The 21676-nt window shown below is 42.2% G+C and overlaps 3 protein-coding genes and 1 pseudogene across 4 annotated transcripts in view; 2 read left to right on the forward strand and 2 right to left on the reverse strand.

Moving 5' to 3' along the window:
- The first annotated feature begins 324 nt into the window (after positions 1-324).
- LOC108115696 (serine-rich adhesin for platelets) lies at positions 325-4279 on the forward strand. The gene is made up of 8 exons (XM_017227266.2): positions 325-759; positions 842-936; positions 998-1180; positions 1246-1434; positions 1493-2922; positions 2986-3312; positions 3374-3478; positions 3542-4279. Exons 1-8 carry the CDS (start codon positions 720-722, stop codon positions 3600-3602), a joined length of 2430 nt encoding a protein of 809 aa, XP_017082755.1. The 5' UTR covers positions 325-719; the 3' UTR covers positions 3603-4279.
- Positions 4280-5592: 1313 nt separating this feature from the next.
- Positions 5593-21676, forward strand: part of LOC108115629 (proteoglycan Cow) — a 43084-nt gene continuing 27000 nt past the window's right edge. For both annotated transcript variants that reach the window (XM_017227180.2, XM_017227181.2), the window contains exon 1: positions 5593-6119. In XM_017227180.2, coding sequence (XP_017082669.1) covers positions 5982-6119 — 138 coding nt within the window. In that variant the 5' untranslated portion in view covers positions 5593-5981. The remainder of the gene's footprint in view (positions 6120-21676) is intronic.
- Positions 17912-19358, reverse strand: LOC108115635 (annotated as a pseudogene).
- LOC108115633 (aminoacylase-1) lies at positions 19717-21143 on the reverse strand. Its single transcript, XM_017227185.1, has 4 exons — positions 21032-21143; positions 20480-20971; positions 20004-20421; positions 19717-19946 (listed from the first exon to the last, which is right to left on the reverse strand). The coding sequence occupies exons 1-4, from the start codon at positions 21120-21122 to the stop codon at positions 19742-19744; spliced, it is 1206 nt and encodes a 401-aa protein (XP_017082674.1). The 5' UTR covers positions 21123-21143; the 3' UTR covers positions 19717-19741.

A 21676-nucleotide genomic window follows, 5' to 3' on the forward strand; every position in this document is an offset into this window, starting at 1 on the left:
TTTAATTACATACAAATAATTATAACCTACAGCGTTGCCAGTTGTGATTTTCACCAAGTGTCGAAAATAGCTACAACATAGAATGAAAATCAATTCGTTTTTTACTTAATAAACGAAATCCATAACGTTTTACATTTTCTAAACGGGTTCTTGCAGTTACGAAGATAGAAAAAACTACTAATGGGTTTAAGCCAAACGGACATCTGCATTTTAATTCCCTGGCTAACTTTAGCTTTAAAAATAGTTGAATTCACAACATCGCCAAAATTGGGGTGACCGTACTCTCCTATCAGAATACCACGTAAGTGTTGGGCAACTCCCATTTTTCATTTCATTGTTCTGTTCTCTTTCTGCTGGTGCTGTTTTGGTTTTACTGCAATTATCTATTTAAGAACGCAACGAAACCCGATGCACCTGCCCAGTGCACGAAGTGTGGGTGTGCCCAGTGTCAGTTTCATTTATAAAACTATGAGTTTCACACGATTTCCACCGCAGCTGACCGATTGACCGATCAGAGTCTCTCACGCCCCCTCATGTGTTTACCCTTTGTCTTACGTTCTATTTGCGTTTCGTGTCCGCTTTAAATCGCCTCATTTGCATAAAACTCGTCTTTACGTCACAAGTTTCCAAACAAAAAAAAAACGAAAACAACAAAGGAGGAGGAGAGAAACACGCCCATTCTCGGAGGAAATATTAACACGACCTGTTTGGAGTCCAGAATGTGGAAGTGCCACAAGTGCGGCAAACCCGTTTACTTCGGTAATACAAGCACCCACGCTCACACAAACACAAAGTGTTCCGTAAATAACTTGTAAATTATATTTATTTATGACCCGTACAGCGGAACGTAAACAATCGCTTGGCTACGATTGGCATCCGGAATGTTTGCGCTGCGAGGAGTGTGGCAAACGTTTAAATCCTGGCCAGCATGCTGAGGTATGAGAATCACTTGTCAGTCGATCATGTGATCTTATCTTTATCTTCTGATCTATTGTAGCACAAAAGTGTACCCTACTGCCATGTCCCGTGCTATGGAGCCCTATTTGGACCCCAGTTGTTTGGCCATGGTACCCGCGTAGAATCCCACAAGAGTTACGGGTTAAAGGGAGCTCAAAAACCAGCTGGAGCTCAGTCCAATGGCCCCACACTGCCACGAGATCACCTAGAGTCCAAGCTGAAGGTGCAGCACTCGCTACTCAGGCAACCTAATATCTATGACTCATTGAATTCCTTTTTTATGGGCAGGTCTACAACCAATTCTACGACAACAATAGCCTGGAGATACGCAGTAGAGAGGTCAACAACCGCTTAGTGCTGGAAGGAGCACTGAGAGTTTATTGGGGCGTGCAGGGAATGATTCATCTCAAGGAGGATGACGATCAGCGGATATTAGTGCGGAAGAGAAACTCCTGTCGCGTGTCCAAGGCAGCCAATGTAGTCTAAATTTATAATTTATTATAAATAATTTAATTGAAATAAATTCCAACTATAGGAAAGCAGTTCGGACAAGGAAAATGATGCTAGCGAATCAGTAGGTCCGCCTTCAACGACTACCGGCGAGGTGGATCAGCTTTCCACGGATGTATCACTTTCTGAGAGCATGACCTTCGACTCCTGCAGCTTAAACGAGATTTCCGAGCTGCCGACAACCCCAGAAGATGCCTCGGCCAACACCACAGCTAACAGCAAGGATGTAACCAATGGTAAGGTGTCCAATGACGATGATGATACGACCACCACTGATTCCTCCGGCACTTTGGTTGAGGCTCCAACGGCGAGCACAAGTTGTGTTTCCAGCACATTGCCTTCCAAACTGGATCACCTAGAAAAGCTGGACTGGGACGACATTGATGATCTGCTGCAGGTGGAAAGACGTCACAATGACAAGGATCGCATCTACGAAACAATGCCGGTTAAACTGCCGTCGTCACATTCATCCAGCGACAGTTCGCCAAGCAAAACATCAACTGAAACCTCGACCACCACTGAATCGAGCTCCACTCAATCGGCCACAACCAACAGCAGCAGCACGGATAACTTTATGACAGCCACTGGCTCGTTGACCGCCAATACCAATACGCAGAATACCACAACAGTGTCCACGACCGAGACATCTCTGGATAACTATGAGACTTGCGATGATACTACCTTAAAGCCCATGGATTTCGAGGACTTTAAAAGAAGTGTCCATCAGGACTATGTAAACGGCGCCAACTCATTTAAGGAACCCAACGATGGCACTCTAAAGCGTAACCAGCCAATTGATCCCTCTCGTATTCATGATTCCCTAAAGCTCTACGGCGAGAATTCGGTGATGAGCAAAAGCTTTAATTGTGAGCATGCATTGCGCTCCATAGATCCCACTTTAATCAACGACACCATGAATCTGCGCAGTAGTGTAGCCTCACCCCGCTCCACACAGCGTCAGTACGCCTTGCAGAAGAGCGGATCAGCATCCGCGTCTACAGTTACCAGCAGAGATCAGAAAAAGCCATATCAGCAGGGACGGCAGCTGTTCGAGAAAGGGATCAACCGCTCCAAGTCGGGACCCAGCTGCTTTGTTTATTCCGACAGTGATGACGACGATGAGACAACTCTGCGTCCCCAACGCTTAGCCACTATAAGACGCAGTGATGTCCCGGCCCGGTACATTCAAATCCAGATGGATTGTTATCCCAAAGAGAATGTCGCTGCCGGCAGCGAGGGTGAGTCAAGCCGTGCAGATGCTCCATCTATAACCAGTGGAGCAGCTGCCGGCGATGAGCTGACGCAAACCGAGGAGCTGTATACAGCGAGCGAGGGAGTTGGAGGTCCAGAAGCAGATGGATCGGCTGGTTTGCATGTAACGGAAGATGGTGTGGTTCTGAGAAGGCCCCCACGCACTGGAGCTGCAGCCATTAAACGACGCAGTGGTAATCGTCGGTGAGTTATACTATAGCTTTGATATCAAGATCTGTTTTGTAATTAAAATGCTTTCATTAACAGCTCTCGTACCAAGCTTAAACGTCGGTGCTCTATCAATGGTCACTACTACAATCGGGAGACGTCGTTCTTCACGCCACCCTTCGGTTCTCAAATGTCTGTGTGGGTTTCGTCGATGGTGACCACCACGGAAGTTATCAATTTGGTGCTGGAAAAATATAAGGTAGACAGTTCGCCGGGCAACTTTTCTCTCTTCATTGTACGTGACAATGGTGAGCAGAAGCGTCTAAAGGATGACGAGTATCCCTTGATAACTCGCGTCACTTTGGGCCCTCATGAGGATGTGGCTCGTATGTTTTTAGTGGACTCGCGCAAAACTGATGAAATCAGGCAAGTCATTCGTAATTCTTTAATCAAACCCGTACTTATGTTTCCTTTTTACTTATTTTAGTAATGAAGTTGCTCAATTTTTGAATCTATCGCTACCCGAGTGCCGCGCCATTCTAGAGCGTTACGACCAGGAAGTGGCCCGTGAGATCGCCAAAATAAAGGAAAGGTATATTAAAAAATTAGTTAAATAAATTTTAAACATTACATTAAATAAATTACTCTTCTGCAGATACGCTGAATTGCGCCGCCGTATTGTGAGCCGCATGGAATCTCTCAAAGTGCATTTGTAAAACGTAAACGGAATCTCTGTCATAAGAGCAATTTTTTATTAGCCATAACATGAATGCGGCCAAAAAAAATAGTGTCGGCAGCAGCACAGCTAATAGTATTCACGTTTTTATACAAGATATATATATATTTTTATGTAGGATTTAGAGAAAATTACGAACTAGGAACATTAGGCGCCCAGTGAACAAAAGGAGCAGCTGCTGCACGTCGCAAATACATATATTATATATTTTACGTTTAAGGTTCGATTCTTCCCAGCCGAAACTAACAATCATTTCCAGGCATTTCCATTCGTTTAGAAAGCGTTTAAGACTTGTAACTAACCAAAAAATAATTATTAATCCGCACACATTACCATACAGTTTTTGTTTTGTGTTTATAATCAAAATATGTGCTTTGTGCAGTCACTTTAAAAGCGAATGTCATGTATCTATTGTACAATCTTGAGCTTTTAAAACGTGACGTTTAGTATGAAGCACAGGTCCTGCTAGTAGAGTGTAGTTGAAAGCCATTTTATCGAGTCATTGAACAAATGTGTGAAAATCAATTTGATTAGCAATTGCAATGCCTGCGTAACAATAACAATAACTGTATACTACATACTACATATTGCATAACATGGACTTGTTGATTGAAAATCATTTGGAAATCCAATAAAATGTAAAGTTTTACAAGAGAACCGCCGCCTGTGACTGGGACTCTGACGGGGCCCAGCGAAGTAGAGTTTAAGGGCCCATGGCCACCAACAAATTCCGGTAAAGTAACGCGCCCCTAGTGCAAAAAGGCGGACCTGAAGGCGGCATCAGCAGCAGCAGTAGCAGCAGCAGGAAGTGTGAGATGAGTATTCAAAAAAGGCAGCAACCGGCGCCAGCCGTCCGTGCCGAAATGGGGATCAAGTGGAGGCGGACTCCAGCTCACATACCAACACACACGAGAGGGATGGGGCCAACCGAAGCCCTGTCCGGGCCAAAGCAGCCATCAAAGCACAAGTCAATGATGCCATTATAATAGAGAAGCAGCGCGATGACGACGTCGACGACGAGGACGAGGCCGAAAGTAGGCAAGCACAGGCTCACTCACATAATAAATGCACACCCCACAGCGGCGCTGAGTGAGTGTGTGTGTGCGTGGCTATTAATTTGAAACTGACAGAGCCTACGGGTCCTCGGTCCGGCTACAACGTGGCTGGGACTCCAACTATAGGACGCCCCTCGCCAGCGTTGGCCAGCCTTAGAGACGCTCTGATGCTGACGCGTTAAATGGTTTTGGGGTTTCCCGGCCAACAGCAGCCGCGTTGGACTGGTCCAAGTGTGCCAAGCGCCAATACATAAAAATCAACAGCCAAGCGCCACTAGCAAGAAGGGAAAGGAAAAACTCTGAAGTCCATTTGGGATGCGAAGTCGCATTGGGCGCCAGTGGCAGGTTCACGACCCGCTGCCTTGGCTCCAGCAATTATAGTTTAAGAGAATTCCGAGTCTGCATTCCAAAGCTCTGGCAATGGATGGCCCAAAGAGAATCCGGAAAATCGATTTTAAACAATTGCCAGTCGCTGTCTGTTTTGTTGGTGGTGGCATTCTGGAAGGGCCTGGCAGTTGTTGCTCCAACGGTAAGGGGATGGTGGCCATGTCGAAGCGAGAGAGATGTCTTGGATGTATTGCGCATACGCAGTGAGGTACACTGAGCGAATGATTGGAGATGAGAGGTAATGGAATCAATTTTTTAAAACTGCAATTACTTCATTACTGTTCTAAATATAAAGTGTCTTGAAGACTTATACAAAAAAACAAGACCCAATTAGATAGGATCTTTTGGATTTACAAAATCAAATTATTTTATGTTATTACTTTTTATGTATGTTGACGACCCTGCCACTGTCCAAGGCGTTCCAGTTACTCTCTTAGCGCAACCTGACGCACTCTTAGCCCTCGGAACTTGTGTCGCAAAATTCCAATACTGCCCATCACGGTGGCTGCCACTCAGAAGCTCGACTCGTAGACGCTCAGTTTACGTTTCGGCCGCGTCGCCTTCAGTTCTTCAGTGTTTCGTGTCCAGGCTGCACTTCATTCGCGGAGGCGCCTGTGATTGCAAGGGCAAAAACAGAAACATAATCAGAAAACAGAAACAGAGACAGGATCGAAAAACCCAACTCATTGTCATTCATAGCTTAGCATAGTTGCTGTGTGATTGTGTGTTGTGCGTGGATACTGCCAGTGAGTGTGCGTGAGTGCGTAAACCAGAAGGCGTCCGTAGTTTTCCACAGGACATAACACCAGCGATTAGCGTCTAGCGAGAGCGGAAAGCCGTCAACAGGGCGCAACGCTTGAAGCACTTCCTCCGTAGCCACCACTGTCATCTCCTGTTCCTGTTCCCGGACGACAGCTATGAAGCACTCGCCGCTGATTGCCAGCGCTTGTCTGGCGCTGGTGTTGATGTCATCCAGCCTGATTGGCAGCTCGGAGGCCAGAAACAAGAAGAAGTACGTCGGCGAGACGGGCGGCGATTTCGAGTTTATCGATGAGGTAAGTCCCAAATGGCTTCACGGCAGCCATCCAGCAAGTCCCATTCATTCACTGTCTCCGCTTCCCAACGACTCGGATTCCCCGTCTGAGTCTTGAATCCGTCTCCAGCTCCGCCTCCCAGTTTGCCACTCTTCCTGTCTGTCTCCTACTTAATACGCCTTAAGCTGACTGCTGACATTTGCCAATGCTTGGAGGCACAAGTGTGCGGAATGCACGGAGAAAAACACATCAATTTCAGCTTAATAGTAGCTGATGTTAGGTGCTTCTCATTTGATTAGATATTTTGATGGGGTAATCCCTTGAAAAATCTATTACTATACCCATATTGTATTTACCCTTTCATTTCTAACAAACCAAAAGTTTGTTCTTGAAGGAATTAATATATAATTAGATATAATATTAAGATAAATTATCAAATTTACCAATTTCGATAATCATATTCATAAAAGTATGCTACAAAAATGTATAATTAGACTTAAATTTAACCGAACCCCCAAGCAAGTAATTAAGGTAAATTACAGGCCAAATTGGATAATTGATATTTGATTAAAGCTGATTCCATCTAATTTGATGGAAATCAGAAACCACAAAATGGATGATAGATACTTTTGAGAGCTGTTTTGCATTGTGAAAAACCAACCATTGAAATGCCCAAGAAAAAAGGCAGTTTTTTCGGTGTTTTCTGTGGCATATATAACGCAATTGCGCTTTTATTTGCCCAACTTTTTTTTTTCTTTCCTCACAGCTCGTCGTTGCTGAGGTTTCACACCAACAACTTCCGGTCGTGTTGTTTGTTTTTTTCCGCTCTACGTTTTCTGGCCCGAAAAAGAGAATACGACGTGCCAATTACTCACGCAAATCCGATTTGTAGTAGCCTGTGTGTTCCCGTCTTCCTAGATCTGACCCGGCTGAGCTGGGCTATCTATGGCTCCCTTCTTCTTCGGGTCTTTAGCACGCACCTTTCCGGATATCGGAGCCGATCCGGGAGGCGGAGGCCCAAAATGAAAGATACCAGTAGCAGCTAGCATAGGAAAATCAATAGCATTTGGCAGTATTGTTGTCGTTTGGCTGCGCGTAAACTATGAAGTAAGCGCTAAGCTGCTTTCATTTGGTCTGCCAACACGCACCACCCAAAGTCCCCCTTACCATTCAAACTACAAGAAAATCCACCCGAAGACCATCCCTACCACCCGATCCACCCTCTCATCGATGACTGTTAGTCACAGACGCAACGTCGTCGCTTTTTTTTTTCTTCGCCCATTTGCCCGTATTATTTGCCAGGCGCTTTGCTTTCTCTCCAGCTTTTCTTCGTTTTGGACTAGTTCTTTTCTATACTCTTGCTAGGGGCATTATGATGTTGGTTGAAAGTTTGAAAGTCAGGGATTAAGGTAACCTAATGGAGTATTATAGATTAACATCACTTCCAAGTTTTTTTTTAATATTTTAAAGATACTATCTTAAGAAAAGGCTTATATGATATTAAAAGACGAATATTATATGATAAATGATAAGATGATACGAAAACTTCTCTGTGATAGATCTTTTATAAAAAGGGTATTTTTTTTGACGGCTTTGCAAAACTTGACTTCCTTTTTATTATTTTTTTGGTATTTCGTTTTGTGTGTTGTGCTGTGTTTGTTTTGTTTGCCATTTTGGTTTTATTTCTCTGCGTTTCCTTCCCCTTTTCCTTTTCCCGTGTTTTTTTCCTTGGCCATTGTTGAGACCCTCTTCCCCTTTGTGTTTGTGTGTGTATGTGCTAATAGTCTGCTAGGCAAGTGTGAGTGTTGAGGCACACACACACTCTTCGTCTAGCGGCCTTCAAGCAAAATTATTGCGAATCGCAAAACTTTCCATAGAGAAAAGGAGAAAAAATTCACGAATGAGGCATTTGAAATTTTTGGCAGGCGCCACATACGCAGAATTTTAAGCAGTTTCCAAAAAACAAAATAAAAGGAATCCACATGTGTCCTTGTATTTGTATTCCTCGTGCGTGTCACCCACACAAACAAACGAACAATTTGCAGCCTGAGCTTTTGTTTCTGCATAAATTTCACTTTGATGTCCTGAAAATATCCTTTGGCTGCCATTTTATATACTTAGTTTTTATAACGTCTAATCGCACATTTTCATTTTCTTGCTATAAATTTTACGTTTTTTATTTCCAACAACTTCTGGCGTTTCAAGTATTCGCAAAATGGAATAAATTATTTGAAAAGTTTATATAACCAAATTGTCTGCAGTTAAGTGGGAATTCAAATTCTTCACACTGTGACACTGAATTTTTAGCACATGGCTGCAATTTCGGGCAACTCTCCGCTTTTGCTTTTTTAATTGAAAAGTTTCTGGCAAAAGTCAGAGTTTTCTTGCCAAAAAGTTCAAGACAAATTGTGATTGGAGAGGGAAAAGCGTTTTCAGCATAAGATTTTGGGCAAACAGCTTCAGGGAAACCTTACCAATACAGGCGAGTATAAATAAATGAAATCATATTTTGTGTATCCCAAGGTAATTTGCTTGGTTATCTGGCAGAAAAGGCGGAAGTAATCCCCGCCAAAAAGGAAATGGCCTCAAAGTATGCAGCAGAAAATAAATAACCATAAACAGTTGACGTTAATCAAGCACAAAAGGCGAAAGATACACACACACACAGGCACACGACTGGGCTTGGAAAATGGGAATGGAAATGGAAATGGGCAGAAAGATGTGCCATAGAATTCTGTTATGATTTATGCATGGTATACATTTCCATTTCCCGGTCCAATTTAGATCCGTTTTGTAAGCTTTGCATTAGTCATAAAAATGATAATAAATTAGCTTAGATCGCAAGGAATTCGCCTGATTTGCCGGCATTTCCGCCAGGCTGTCAACTAAGCAATAATCCTCAGTCATTCATAGCTAGTTTCTATCTCCCCCAACTCTTTATGCGAGTATATATGTGCACAAACCATTCCAGACAAACAGCCACTCAGTGCTTTATAGTCTGAAAGTCTGAAAGTCAGATGCTCTTATCCATCGATTACCAACAAATGATGCTCTGTTTGTCAGCACAAAATAAATCTTTGCATTGTGCACTTTGCAATTTGAGCGCTGGGAAATTGTGTCGTTGCAGCATAAAATAAAATCCAAATAAAAATCTGAATAAAATAGAGAATAAGCTGAGGCTCCGGGCTAAGACTTTTAGCTCTGGATCACATACAATGCGTAATATATGCAAAACGCAGCTCCCTTAGCTCTACTATGTGTAAACATCTCATCTGTTGGGTTTTTGTACGAATGGTTGTGTGAAATAGCTGCCAGCCATAAACTTGATATGCATAATTTTGTATAAGCGGCACTTAGTGCTGCAGATACTATATATCTCCCATATAGACACACCTCTGTCTCCCTCTTGTTCGCTTTGCTTCAAAGAGACTAAAAAACTAAATCAGAATGTGGCAGAAATTACAGCTTTACGTGTAGCTGAAGTTTCTCACCCGCTGGTCAGTGGTTTAGAGATCCATTTTTATGGGCACTAGATGGATAATGTCTGGTCTCAGCATCATCCGTTTGACCCCCGTGCGCCATGTACGAGTACGAGTATAGTGCAAGTTATGTAATAAACTTTTATGTTGTCAAACTGTTGCATAAATTGCCAGCACGCAGGCGAAACTTTCCAGGATGCTAAATAGGATCTGTGATGATGGGTGTGTGGTAGCTGTGTGTGTGTTTGTGTCAGCAGGGACATCATGGCCCGAGAAGTTATAAAAACAGCTGTAAAAGTTAACGACATAAGTATTCGGCTGTCTGGCTATTTGGCCCCAGCATTAGCACCTATTTAGGTGGTCCGACATTGGAGGTGCTTTCAGTCGGAGCTTAGCCAAGAGTTCAGTTCAGTTTAGTTCAGGTGGAGGCTGAAGAAGACTTCAGTTGGTCTGTAGTTGAGTTCGTTTCGTTTGGCTTTCATTAGCATTGCAATTTCCAGGACCATTCCCACGGTTACCCGGCTAAAGAGATTTGCATATTGCATGCCAGAAAACCGAAAAACAGCGAGGGAACTCCAGCAGCTGAAATGTCTGAAACCAGCAATTTTCTTTGCCTTCCTTGCGATGAAAATTTCCCAGGAGTGACACAGCTCTTGGTCTGAAGAAAATATGACTCGAACTAGACATACCAATTTCTCTGTTTTCAAAAAAAAAGAAGTAAAACAACCAAAAAAAATATAAGGAACGCAAAGTACGAAAACGAAGAGGAAAACTTATGAATCCGCTGCAAACTTTACTCACTTTACTCTTTTATTCACCGGCCCACGCCCACTTATCAGCCTTGTTGTGCATTCCGTTTTCGTCTGCTTTATGGTCTCTCTTATCGCATTGTGGCCTGCGTCCTTGCCAATCGCAACCCCCTCGTAACCCCTTTTGCCACCCAGAACCACCCAGCTTAATTTCTTTGTGGCAGGAGTCGAGTCCTGCACGTACACATTAGCAAATTGCCTGCATGTGTGTGTGTGAGAGTGCTGAGCTATGGCTACATGGCTACATGGACTGCCTGCAAATGGCAAATGGGTTGCAGCTAAGGTTAAAAAATTCTGTAAATCGCTTACACACAAAGAAAATTAAATATCAATTGGGTATGCGGTAATGGAGGGAATTTATTCTTTATTCGTTAAATAAGAATTTATGTTATAAATATTATATTAAGTCTTTCCGGAAGGTTTCAAAACATGTACTTGACTCAAAGTAATACATTCTTAGGCCCCTTTAAAGTATTTCTTTACAGATATAAAATCAGTTTTGAATTATGGGTTTTATAATGGCTTCTTTTAATCATACCGTTTTAATTGCTTATAATTACAAAATGTAGTTAATCGTTTTCCCAATGTTAATTGTTTTTATGGCATCGTGTTTTTCCTGTGTATGTAATGAGCATCATGAACTCGTGAGGATGTGAGTCTGGTTTTTCCTTTGATCATCGACGCTAATTAACTGCTTAACTCGGATTTGGGGCAAGCGTATTTGTTCCGCTTAAGAGCTACTTTACATGGCTTCTGCGGCAGAATTCCATGTTTCATAAATCTTGCACTGCACCCCCCTTCTTACACCAGCAATAAGACAAATTGGTTTTGAAGCAACAAAACTTCGATGTCAGGCTAAGGCGAAACTAAAATATTTTTCCACCGAAGGGGAAAACTCTTGAGCAAACTCATTTTTCACTTTCATATTGTTGTGTGGCAGGCCCCAAACAGCTGGAGGATTCGGTATACCAAACGGCCATTGAGATCCTCCCACATACACATATGTGTGTATGTGTGCCACTTAACTGATTATGTAAGACGAGCTCTCCGTATGTGTGTGTGTGTGAGTGTGTCAGTTCTTGTTTGCTCCAGCAACATCTGTATTTACTGCCGGGCAAATATTAAATTTTCATAGCCATGGAGCCAGAGAGCTAGGAGCCAAGGATGCCGGAGAGAAATGTGCAATTTTAATTAATAGCTGCTGGATGATGCCCGGACGAGTTGGTCCAGTTAGGCGGACCCGGCCAGGCCACATATTGCAACTAATGAGTTTTGAAGAGGTAAGGCTGCCGATGTCCTTGGTCCTCTGGCCAAAATCGAAGATGCGAATCTGTCGCCCTGGTCTATCAATTACAACTCGACACAATGGCCAGATATATTCGGCAGATATTCGGGTAACTGAGGCATTGGGGCTTTGTGGCAGCTAAGCACATGTCAAATGGGATGTCGCAGCGTCTGGCTTGGGATGATGAGGAGTGCCAGCCTGTTAAGCTGTCATTATTTATGGCCCAGGGACACAAGGAGCGTTTGCTGACAGCAGTCTCGCAGTGATTTTGAGACGACGAAAACAGTTACAAATTATGCATATTAATTGTTTGTCTGCGGTTGACGTAAAACCTACAAAAAATGCCTGAAATAATGATATAATGAAGAGACACGACGTGATGGTTTCCAGTACTAATCGAATGGGACAGCATTTTCCTATCTAACTAAGCAAAATATATTATGACTTGAAATTTGATTGATATGGAAGAAAAATGACCTGGATATCCGATAAATTTTCAATTCACAGAAGCGTAAATGCCTTCTTAGAAGTTCAAATTGAATTCTTGTTTATTTTCTTACCTTTATTTTCACAAACATAATACACCCTTGCAATGAACGAGTAAAGCTTATAAAGCTTTCCACTTAAAATGAAGTCAAAAGATATCCTGTGGGCACACAATGCGTATACGTAATGCGTGATGCTGGTGACCTTGCTTTTCATTCACATTATTTTTTTTTTCGTTTTTTTTTGCAGACATTTTGCCGTCGGCCATTGGCTTTCGGTCTTGCCCTTGCTCTTACATACATTTCCACGAAGAACTCATCTTGATATTGAGTTTGTTGACGAACATTCCTGACATTACAATTTGCTATATTAAATTTCTCGTCATGTTGTGATTGGCATTTGACATGGCCAAAAGGAAGCTGATGTCGGGACTTCTTGCTTCCGATGTTGTAAAGGAAAAAGTTGATTTAATATTTCAGCTGCAAGGTGCCACGGCAAAATTAAAAGCAAGATAAAGGGATTCGGCATGGACGTTAAACGAAACGACTTTTTTTGGGTGTGGTTAGGCGTCCTGAGGTTCTGAGGTACGGTGCACATAAAACTTTCTGCCAGAGACATTTTCTGTGTGTGCGCACGCATTACCATAAATAAATTATAACGTTCGCTACTTCGACTGTGAGTTTATAGCTTGTATGCGATAACTCTCACAGGCTCACACACATACACCCATGAAATTTAGGATCCTTGCCAGAGAGGCAGAGCTGGAGAGATGAGGGAAAACCTACACCCGTGAATGTACGAACGAGCAGGGAGACAGATAATACCAGTTGGCAAGTTGGTAACGAAGAGCTGGGAAGGATGTTACATCCTTTGGCTACACAAGGAGTGTAAGGGAGCGGCACACATGCAGGCGATATAATTTACGGCATAAAAGCAAAACACAATGGAGGCGCTTTTCCGAAACGAAACCAAAAGCCAAAAACGAGCATAAAACTTTTTATTCCACAGAAATTGCAGTCACCCGCAAAATCCTGCATACAAATTATGCAATTAGGCGGGAACGTGAACGGCACAAAATTGAGGCCAAGACGGATATTATGTTCTTAAAAAATAACAAAAAAAAAGAGGACAAAATACACAAAACTAAAAGCTCAGACGAAAGTTTTTCCGCCAGTTATCAAATTCAGAAAATTGTCTCTCTGCTGCCAAAGTCAGCAATGAGTGAGTCGCCAAGTCCTGAGAGTTCCCTGAGAAATAGTCAAAAATCCCTGACAAATTGTCAACGAAAGTTTATATACTCGCTAACCGAAAACTTGGCTCTTGGCAAAAGTTTTTCCTGGGCTAACTGCTGACAGTTGTAAAAATAATATTGCGTATACGCAGCGTTTGCCAATGAATGAAAAGCCTTTGGGCGCCAAGAGCAAACACTGTAAGTGAAACGGGTATAAAAATGAAGTCTGTGCTGAATGGCACAAAAGAGGCCAAAAGTTTTCCATTCAAGTTGCAATTAGCTGGCCCGAGGAGTCTTAGAGAACCGGAAACAGACAATGACAAGTGAAAAGACAAGGTCTAAACTTTGACAGCCAACACAGAATCTCAGTTGATTGACTTTCTGTTGGCAGAAAGCCGGGCTCAAGGCTCTTTTCGTCTTTTTTTTTTTTTGTGTTTGGGAAACATTTCCACACTCTGCTCTACTCCAATCAGACAGGAAGAGAAAATTAAATTTTTCTTCTAGCTTCATTTTGCATTTTTGTGGCAAATTCAATTGCAGCTGCCGCCGTTCCCACTTCCTGTTGCACTTTGTTACTCCGCAGCAACTTCGCCCTGGCGCCCCCTCCAAAAACTGCATTCTCTTGCTTCGTTTCAATTAGATAGCAACTCGGCAAAAGTTTATGCAAGAATTTCACCGTATCTGCGCGAAACTCTGCTGCCAAGTGAAGTACAAAAAATATATACAAAAACAGAAGCTGAAACAGCAGCCGAAAATACTTATTTCTCTTGAAAATAAACGAAACGGCGACTGCAAATATACAGACGCCCAAAAAGAAGACCAAGAAGAATAAGGGAATAAAATGCCAGGGAACGGAAATGAAATTGCAATTGCTGGCCCACACAGACGACGCCAAGTCGCGAAGCGTTGATGCGCGGCGCCGAGGGACGAAGAAAGCCAAGTTTGCACTGCTTTTGCATGTTCTGAGCTGTTTCTGTTGCATGAGAAACATTTGCTGCTGCCTCCTTTGGCTCAAGTTGCAATGCCATTTCCGCCACGGTCTCATATTGCGCCCTGGCGTATGCAATAAAGTTTGCTCTGCGGCAGCAGCAGCGAAAGCGAAAGAAACAAAATTACTACAGTCGAAATTCCACCATTCGAAGACTCATTTGACATCGAACCAATACAAATAGTTACCTATAAAATATATTTTTTATGATAATATTTCATATTTTACATATTTTTCTGAGTTGAATAAATCAGAGAGGCAGACTTTCTCCTATCTCATGACCAATAATTAAAAAGAACTTAAACTCCTTAAAAAGTTGTAGTTGAAGTCTTTTTTAAAGTTCTGAATGGTTCTCAAAAAGTTGCTTTATTAGTTTTCTTAGAAATTGCCATTCCTTTTTTCTGATTTAGGCTCTAATCTCTAAGTTTTGATTAACGGCTTCTAAAATTTTAGTTTCGTTTGTGAAAGTTTCAAGGATGAAGACAAATTATAAACAATTAGTCGCAAAACTCAATTCCTAGCAACTCTGCGTAGTTAAATAAATTTCTACAAGTGGAAGTTGGAATTATGCAAGAGAGACTTGCGTATGCGAAACTAGATGCTCCTAGAATCCCAAGAGCCATTTCCAAAAGCCAAAACCCCACTTTCACCCATGGCCGCAAGGGCTTAATCAGGCGCAACTTTTTAGAAGAATTTTGCTGGGGAAACCCTCTCCTAATGTCGCACCCGCACAACCGAGCACTATACTATAAAGTGCTATATAGCTTTAGATATAGCTATATATATATATATATAGATATATATATGCCACACAGGAGCTCATTAGTTGGGCGGCAGTGGCGCTTAAACTTAAGCTGGTAGCGTAGAAATTGCGCAGCTTTGGCGCTAAACAAGTTAATTAGTTTGCCTCTCTTTTTTCCGCAATGGCTGGAGTTAAGCTTAACGACAAAATAAATTATTTGCCCCACACACACGCACATACACACACATAAGCGCCATGGAGACTTCAATTGACTTTATTAAGCGTGTGAGTGCGTGTGGGCGTGCCTGCGCCTTAATGACACTTTTCAGTCAGCTGCTGTTCTAACAGGACGTGGTTCTAACCCACGTTTATTATCCCAGCGGCAGGATGCTGTCTGTTTCTGGCGCGGCACAATGGCAGGATGTGTGTGTGTGTGGAGGAGTGGTAAATGGGATCTCATCTATGGCCTGACTTTGATCTACGACATATTAACCTCCACTCTACGGGGTCTCTCTGTCTCTCTCTTTTTTTCTCTTAATTTTAAATTAATTTTCATGTGGCAATGAAAAAACCTGCTGCCCGTTCACCTGTTCGCCCCACTGTGCAGCTGTGGCGACATTAGAAAACAAGGCGACGGCAATTGCCTTTGTGCTGCATAAAAACACTTTGCTGTCCCCAGTCGAGTATATGTACCACACATTTCACGTGCTCTGTGAATATGCCCATACAGCTGCAGGCAAAATAATAGTCCCAAAGTTGATTTTTGGAACTTAAACATTTTATTTGCATTTAAGTATATAAGGGTTACAAGGATAAAAAACTAAAAATAGTAGCAGCTAAATACTTTCTTAGATATCAATTTTAAAATAAAACTCTGTTAAAGTTATTAACCATTTAATATTATTTATACTAATTTTTGTTTGATATTTTTTGAAATACTTAGAAATATAAAACAAGACTTTTATTTTACCCACAACTGTACTCAATGAGCAGCCAACGCAGATAGCATCCTGAGCTCGCTTTTATCTTAGGTTTTAATTGCATGGTCATAATGTTGTGAGCCTCCAATTTCAGGACATCGAGCCGCAGCAGTCACAAGTAAATTGAATTTAATTAGGAACGAGTTTTTCATTGTGATTGCTGGGTTTTATTCGTCATAAACTTCGGACGGTAATAAAAAATCAAGGCTGCTGGCAAATGCAAATGTGGAGCTCTTTCTTAGAGGAAAACCAAAAAGAAGGGAATCTTTAAAGGCGCAGAAACTTCTGGAGGTCCTAATTAGTGTGAGTGGGCCATTAAGAATTTGCTCAGGTTTGGCTTAAAGTTTGCATCGAGTGTGGGCCAAAGAAATTAAAATTGAAATGTAAAAGTTGCCAAACTTTTTCCCTACCCCAAACATACACACTGGCACATTATGGGAGTTGGCGGAAATTTAAAATGCAAAGCAGAACGCCGTGGGAAAGGGAGACCAGAGCCCTGGAACCCAAAACTCAGAACTTGCTTTCAAGTGGGTTCGTGGCAGGTGGGCTGCAAAAACTTGGTGCATTAAGTGCACTCTGCGAGGACCAGACAGGAGGCGATGGAGGGCGAAAAATATATATATATATAAAAGAAAAAAAGGTGAGCGAGCTGTGCTGCCAACTGCCACCAGCTCATTAAAAGTAAAAATGATATGCATTAAGTTGCTAGCGGTAACGAGAGCGTTAAAGGGCTGGACCTGCACTCATTATGCCAAACTGGCGCCACTAATGGTCAGTGTTAATTGCGTGGAAAGCATTTGAAATGCACTCTGACCCACCCGCCCCACTTCCACTTCCAACTGACATTCGCCTGATAAATTGTCATAATTCCAGGCCACACAAAGGACAAGGGATCTCTCTCCTTCAGTCTGCCATCAATACATATTTCATTGCCCTGACACATGCATTAACATGTCTAATCGGCACGCATGGGTCACAGTTGCAGCCAGGACACAAATGGCCAAAATGGGTGGCTAGTAGGGTGGTGTCCCTTTGAGAGCACGTAGCCATTATTCATTCTGCGGCCCCAGCATAATTTATTGCCCTTGGCACCACTCACATGTCAGACATTCCGAAGTGCTGGCCAACTGACAATTTGCAGAGACTGACATGCAGCAGTTTAACCCATGAACCTGTGACCCCACCGATCCCCTCTAGGTTCCAGGTGGCGGGGGCCTTAAAATTTATTTTGTTTGACTAACTGACAAAACTCACTCCCACCTGTCTCGTCCGCTTGGCAGTAGTGTCTCGCAAAGTTGCTGTACGCTGCTGTCACATCGATGACAGCTTTTTGTCCAGCAGGCAAATTGGCAAATGGGCTGAAGGGGCGTATGCGCGATGCACCTAGACTGACTAACGCCGAAATGAGTTGCTTGTAAAGCTAGCAGCGCTGCAGATAGGAGTCAATTTGGTTGTACTACTAGGAGTGTTTGCTGGAAAAGGACACAGAGGATCGATAGTTGCCGTTTGAACCCACAAGCCCCAGAGCCCCAAGCAGAGATCAGTTATCCGGCTTATTATTTAAACAATTTGGTTTATCATTGTTTTATTGAGAGCAATGAGGATTATTAAGTTTTATTGAAGGTATTACCAACACCAGAAAGCCTTTTGGACTAAACTTCATTGGATAAGACCACACCTTTGTCTAGACAGAAGCCCAGGTTGATTTCCTCAAAGTAATCGTTTTTTCCCTCTTTCCATGAATTTCCCCAGCGGGCCATTTAGGTAATGTAAACATTTTGCAGAGTTTAAATTGCTTTTGATTTTTTATGAATACTAAAAACTGATACCTTTAGCATAATATGTACGCTCAAATTCTAAACTTCAGTAAGTTTGGAAATAATCTTCTTGTAAACTTGAATGCCATTCAAATAATCGTCAGCTTTGAGAAACTCATCGTGGTCATGGATAAGTACAGGAGTATTGATGATGGGTGAAAATCCAACTGCTGGGGTTCCTTGCTGACGAATGAAACGGCTGTCGGTGACGGCGAAGCAGACAATCGGCTTTACTTTCAAACCACTAAAAAATATCAGGGAATAATATATATTCTATATAAAAATATATAAAAAACACTTACAGTTCATCAAAAGTAGATTTCAAAGCTAACCAATAGGGATTGGAATCATCCAGTTTGGTAGGTCCCACATAGGTCTCTTTCAGGGGGAACTCCATCTCGATTCCACCACCAGCCTCCTCGCACCAGTCCCGAATTTGCTTCTCAAAGCCAACTAAGTTCAAGGTTATAGACAGACGCATATCAAAGATGGCCTCAAAAAGCGGAGGGACCACATTGCTCTGAACTCCGCCACTCAACTGGGTGAGATTCACGCAGGTCACATCACCTAAGCTTAGGTTCTTGTCGTTTTTAAGTCTCTGGATCTGTGATTCCCGAAACTCAGTTAGCTTGTTTAACACATAGTTCAACTTTACCCCAGCAGTATTGGGCAACAATAGAGAACCATGGCCAGCAGTTCCTCCAACTTTCAATTTAAGAACTAAAGAATAATATTGTTAGAGGTGATAAGCATTGATCTATGTCATGTGACATGGCTACTCACTCCATCGTATACGCTCAGCGTAGAACAAATGATGAACATCACTAGCACTTGTGCATCCCTCGTCCAGGCTGAATCCCACATTCATTTCTTTGTATAAGTCCGTTTTAACGAACGCTGCCATACCAAGGATACCTCCAATCTCCTCGTCGGGCACAAAGGTTACGTAAACTGTCCGTTTCGGCTGGAAGCCACTAGCCTTCAGAAGACGGATAGCTCCTAGATACTGAGTACCCACGGATTTCATATCCTGAGTACCCCTAGCAAAGATCCTCTTTATCTATATCAGCGGAAAAAGGTCCGTGAGTCCACCTTTCCGGAAACACGGGAACCACATCCATGTGCGAGTTTAGTATGATTGACGGGAGCTTCGGTTTTTTTCCCAGCCACTTAATAATCACAATCGGCTTCGATTTATCAGCTGGATAAACTACTTCCACGGGGAGATCGAGGGAGTCAGCTTGTCGTTTTATAAAATCCACACAGGCAGCTGAAAAATTGTGTATTAATTGGAATATCTGGCCAATAAGAGTCCTTACAGTAATCAATATTCGGATGTACGGATGGAATGCGCAAGTACTCCTGAAATATTTTAATTTCCTCATTGTTCTTCCATTTGCTGGCACTCATTTTGAAAAATTCAACAGAGATACTTGAAGCGCTGAACTGCGAATAAGCTGCTTAAGATATCCACTGCTCTTATATGCTCTCGAATCGGTATCTTCTGTAAATATGATCATAAAATCTTTATCAAAAGGCGGCTTGTCTCTATGAAGTGACACACTATATTCTATAAATAGATGCTGCCCGGGATAAGACTAAAAATCCAATTTTGTTTATTAAGGATTATAAGTTATATTATCTAAAAGTATTGACCAATGACCGTAATGTTAAAAGAGATATATTTTCATAGTCACAATTATGCTGAATGTTTGATTACTTCACAACGCTATAGGACCTATGATTATATAAATTCCCCCAACGTTATATAAGATAAGCACTCTAAAGAAGAATCAGGTAATTTTTGTTGAGATAAAATCATTTTATTAGGCTTCAGCCAGATTACGAATAATCTTCTTGTACACTTCAATGCCGTTAAGATAAACATCAGCATGTAGGAACTCGTCGTTGTCGTGGATCCGCATGGTGGTGTTAACGATGGGCGAAAATCCAATTGCCGGGGTTCCCTTTTGGCGAATGAAACGGCTATCGGTGGCACCAGGACACACGATGGGATGCACCTTCAATCCTCTAAAGAACCAGAAGATTAAAATATATCTCATTAGATACTATATAAAAAGTACTTACAGTTCATCGATTGCTGCTTTGACAGCCAACCAGAAGGGATTTGAGTTGTCCAGTTTGGTGGGTCCTACAAAAGGTTCTTTTTGGAAGAAATCAATGTCGATGCCACCTCCAGCTTCCTCGCACCAGTCCCTAATTTGTTTCTCAAAGGCAACTACATCTACGGTAATAGCAATACGCATGTCGAAGACTGCCTCAAATAGAGGAGGCACCACATTGCTTTGGACTCCGCCACTCAGCTGGGTGAGATTCACGGTGGTCACGTCACCGCTGCTGAGACTGGAGTCCTTTGCCATGTTCTTCACTTGGGAGGTTCGAAACTCCGTCAGCTTGTTCAGCACGTAGTTCAGCTTTACGCCGGCTGTGCTTGGCAACAAAAGCGATCCGTGGCCAGAAGTTCCATTAAACTTCAACCTAAGTCCTGCAGGAGAAGAAGAAAATTTAGTTATCGAATCATTTGAGGATCTTTAATAACTTACCCCATCGCAAACGTTCGGCGAAGAACAAGTGATGCACATCAGTGGAGCTAGTGGCTCCTTCATCTAGGCTGAATCCCACGTTCATTTGCTTGTAGTAATCCGTTTTCACGAACTCTGCCATTCCCAAGTGGCCACCAGTTTCCTCATCGGGAACAAAGGTCACATACAAAGTTCGTTTGGGCTGGAAACCGCTAGCCTTAAGCTGACGAATAGCTCCCAGATATTGGGTGCCCACCGACTTCATGTCCTGAGTACCCCGAGCGAAGATCCTTCCCTCCTCATCTATATCGGCAGCAAAGGGATCGTGGGTCCAGTTATCGCGAAAGACGGGAACCACATCCGTATGAGAGTTGAGAATAATCGACGGGAGTTCTGGCTGACTTCCTAGCCATCTAATGATCACCACGGGCTTGGTTTGAACAGATGGATATACTACATCCACGGGAAGATTCAAGGAGTCTGCCTGACGCTTAAGAAACTCCACACATGTTGCTAAAAGTGCATTATTTTTGAATGTTTAAGGATTAAAAACAAGAACCTACTAAAACCTACTGTAGTCCACATCAGGATGCACCGTTGGTATACGCAGGTATTCCCGAAATATTTTAATTTCTTCATTGTTTTCCCACTTTTCCGAACTCATTGTTATACTTATTCTCCTAGAGATAAAGACCAACTGAGCTGCATTAGAGATTCCCTGTGTTTTTATAATATCCATGTTTGTTTAAATGTTTATGGTCAAGGCATTCAAATGTTTATCAACTGTATTTGTGGTTGTGGCTGCGAATATATATACTTTATAGCGTCGGAAGCGCATCCTTATACTGTTAGATACTTTCGAACGAATCTAATATACCCTTTTACTCTACGAGTAATGGGTATAAAAAATAGTGATTACATTTTTAGGTAAATGGTTAATTATTTACTATCACTAGAACCTTAACCTTTGATGCCAAAAAACTGTGTCATGTTCTTGAAATTAATCATTTTGGATAGCACAAAAACGGAAAACATTAATTCGTAAAGCTATCACAATTTTTTGGAGCATTGATTGATGGCCTTCGTTTTATAGTAATTAAATGATTATTTTGGCTTTAATGGACTTTCAATGTAGAAAACTAAAGATACTATACTATATGCATTCCCTTTTATCTGGTAGGGATAGCAACTTGTGTATTTGCTAGATACAAGTTGATA

This window comes from Drosophila eugracilis, unplaced genomic scaffold, assembly GCF_018153835.1.
Source record: "Drosophila eugracilis isolate 14026-0451.02 unplaced genomic scaffold, ASM1815383v1 contig_75, whole genome shotgun sequence".
NCBI lineage: Eukaryota > Metazoa > Arthropoda > Insecta > Diptera > Drosophilidae > Drosophila > Drosophila eugracilis.

Bases quoted from the DNA above. Each gene is read 5' to 3' on its own strand.
- LOC108115696 (XM_017227266.2), top strand. From the start codon at position 720: ATGTGGAAGTGCCACAAGTGCGGCAAACCCGTTTACTTCG. The intron at 937-997 runs GTATGAGAATCA...GATCTATTGTAG, and splicing joins ATCCTGGCCAGCATGCTGAG to CACAAAAGTGTACCCTACTG. The intron at 2,923-2,985 runs GTGAGTTATACT...TTTCATTAACAG, and splicing joins CGACGCAGTGGTAATCGTCG to CTCTCGTACCAAGCTTAAAC.
- LOC108115633 (XM_017227185.1), bottom strand. From the start codon at position 21,122: ATGAGTTCGGAAAAGTGGGAAAACAATGAAGAAATTAAAATATTTCGG. The intron at 20,972-21,031 runs GTAGGTTTTAGT...ATGCACTTTTAG, and splicing joins GCATCCTGATGTGGACTACA to CAACATGTGTGGAGTTTCTT. The intron at 20,422-20,479 runs GTAAGTTATTAA...CTTCTCCTGCAG, and splicing joins CGCCGAACGTTTGCGATGGG to GACTTAGGTTGAAGTTTAAT.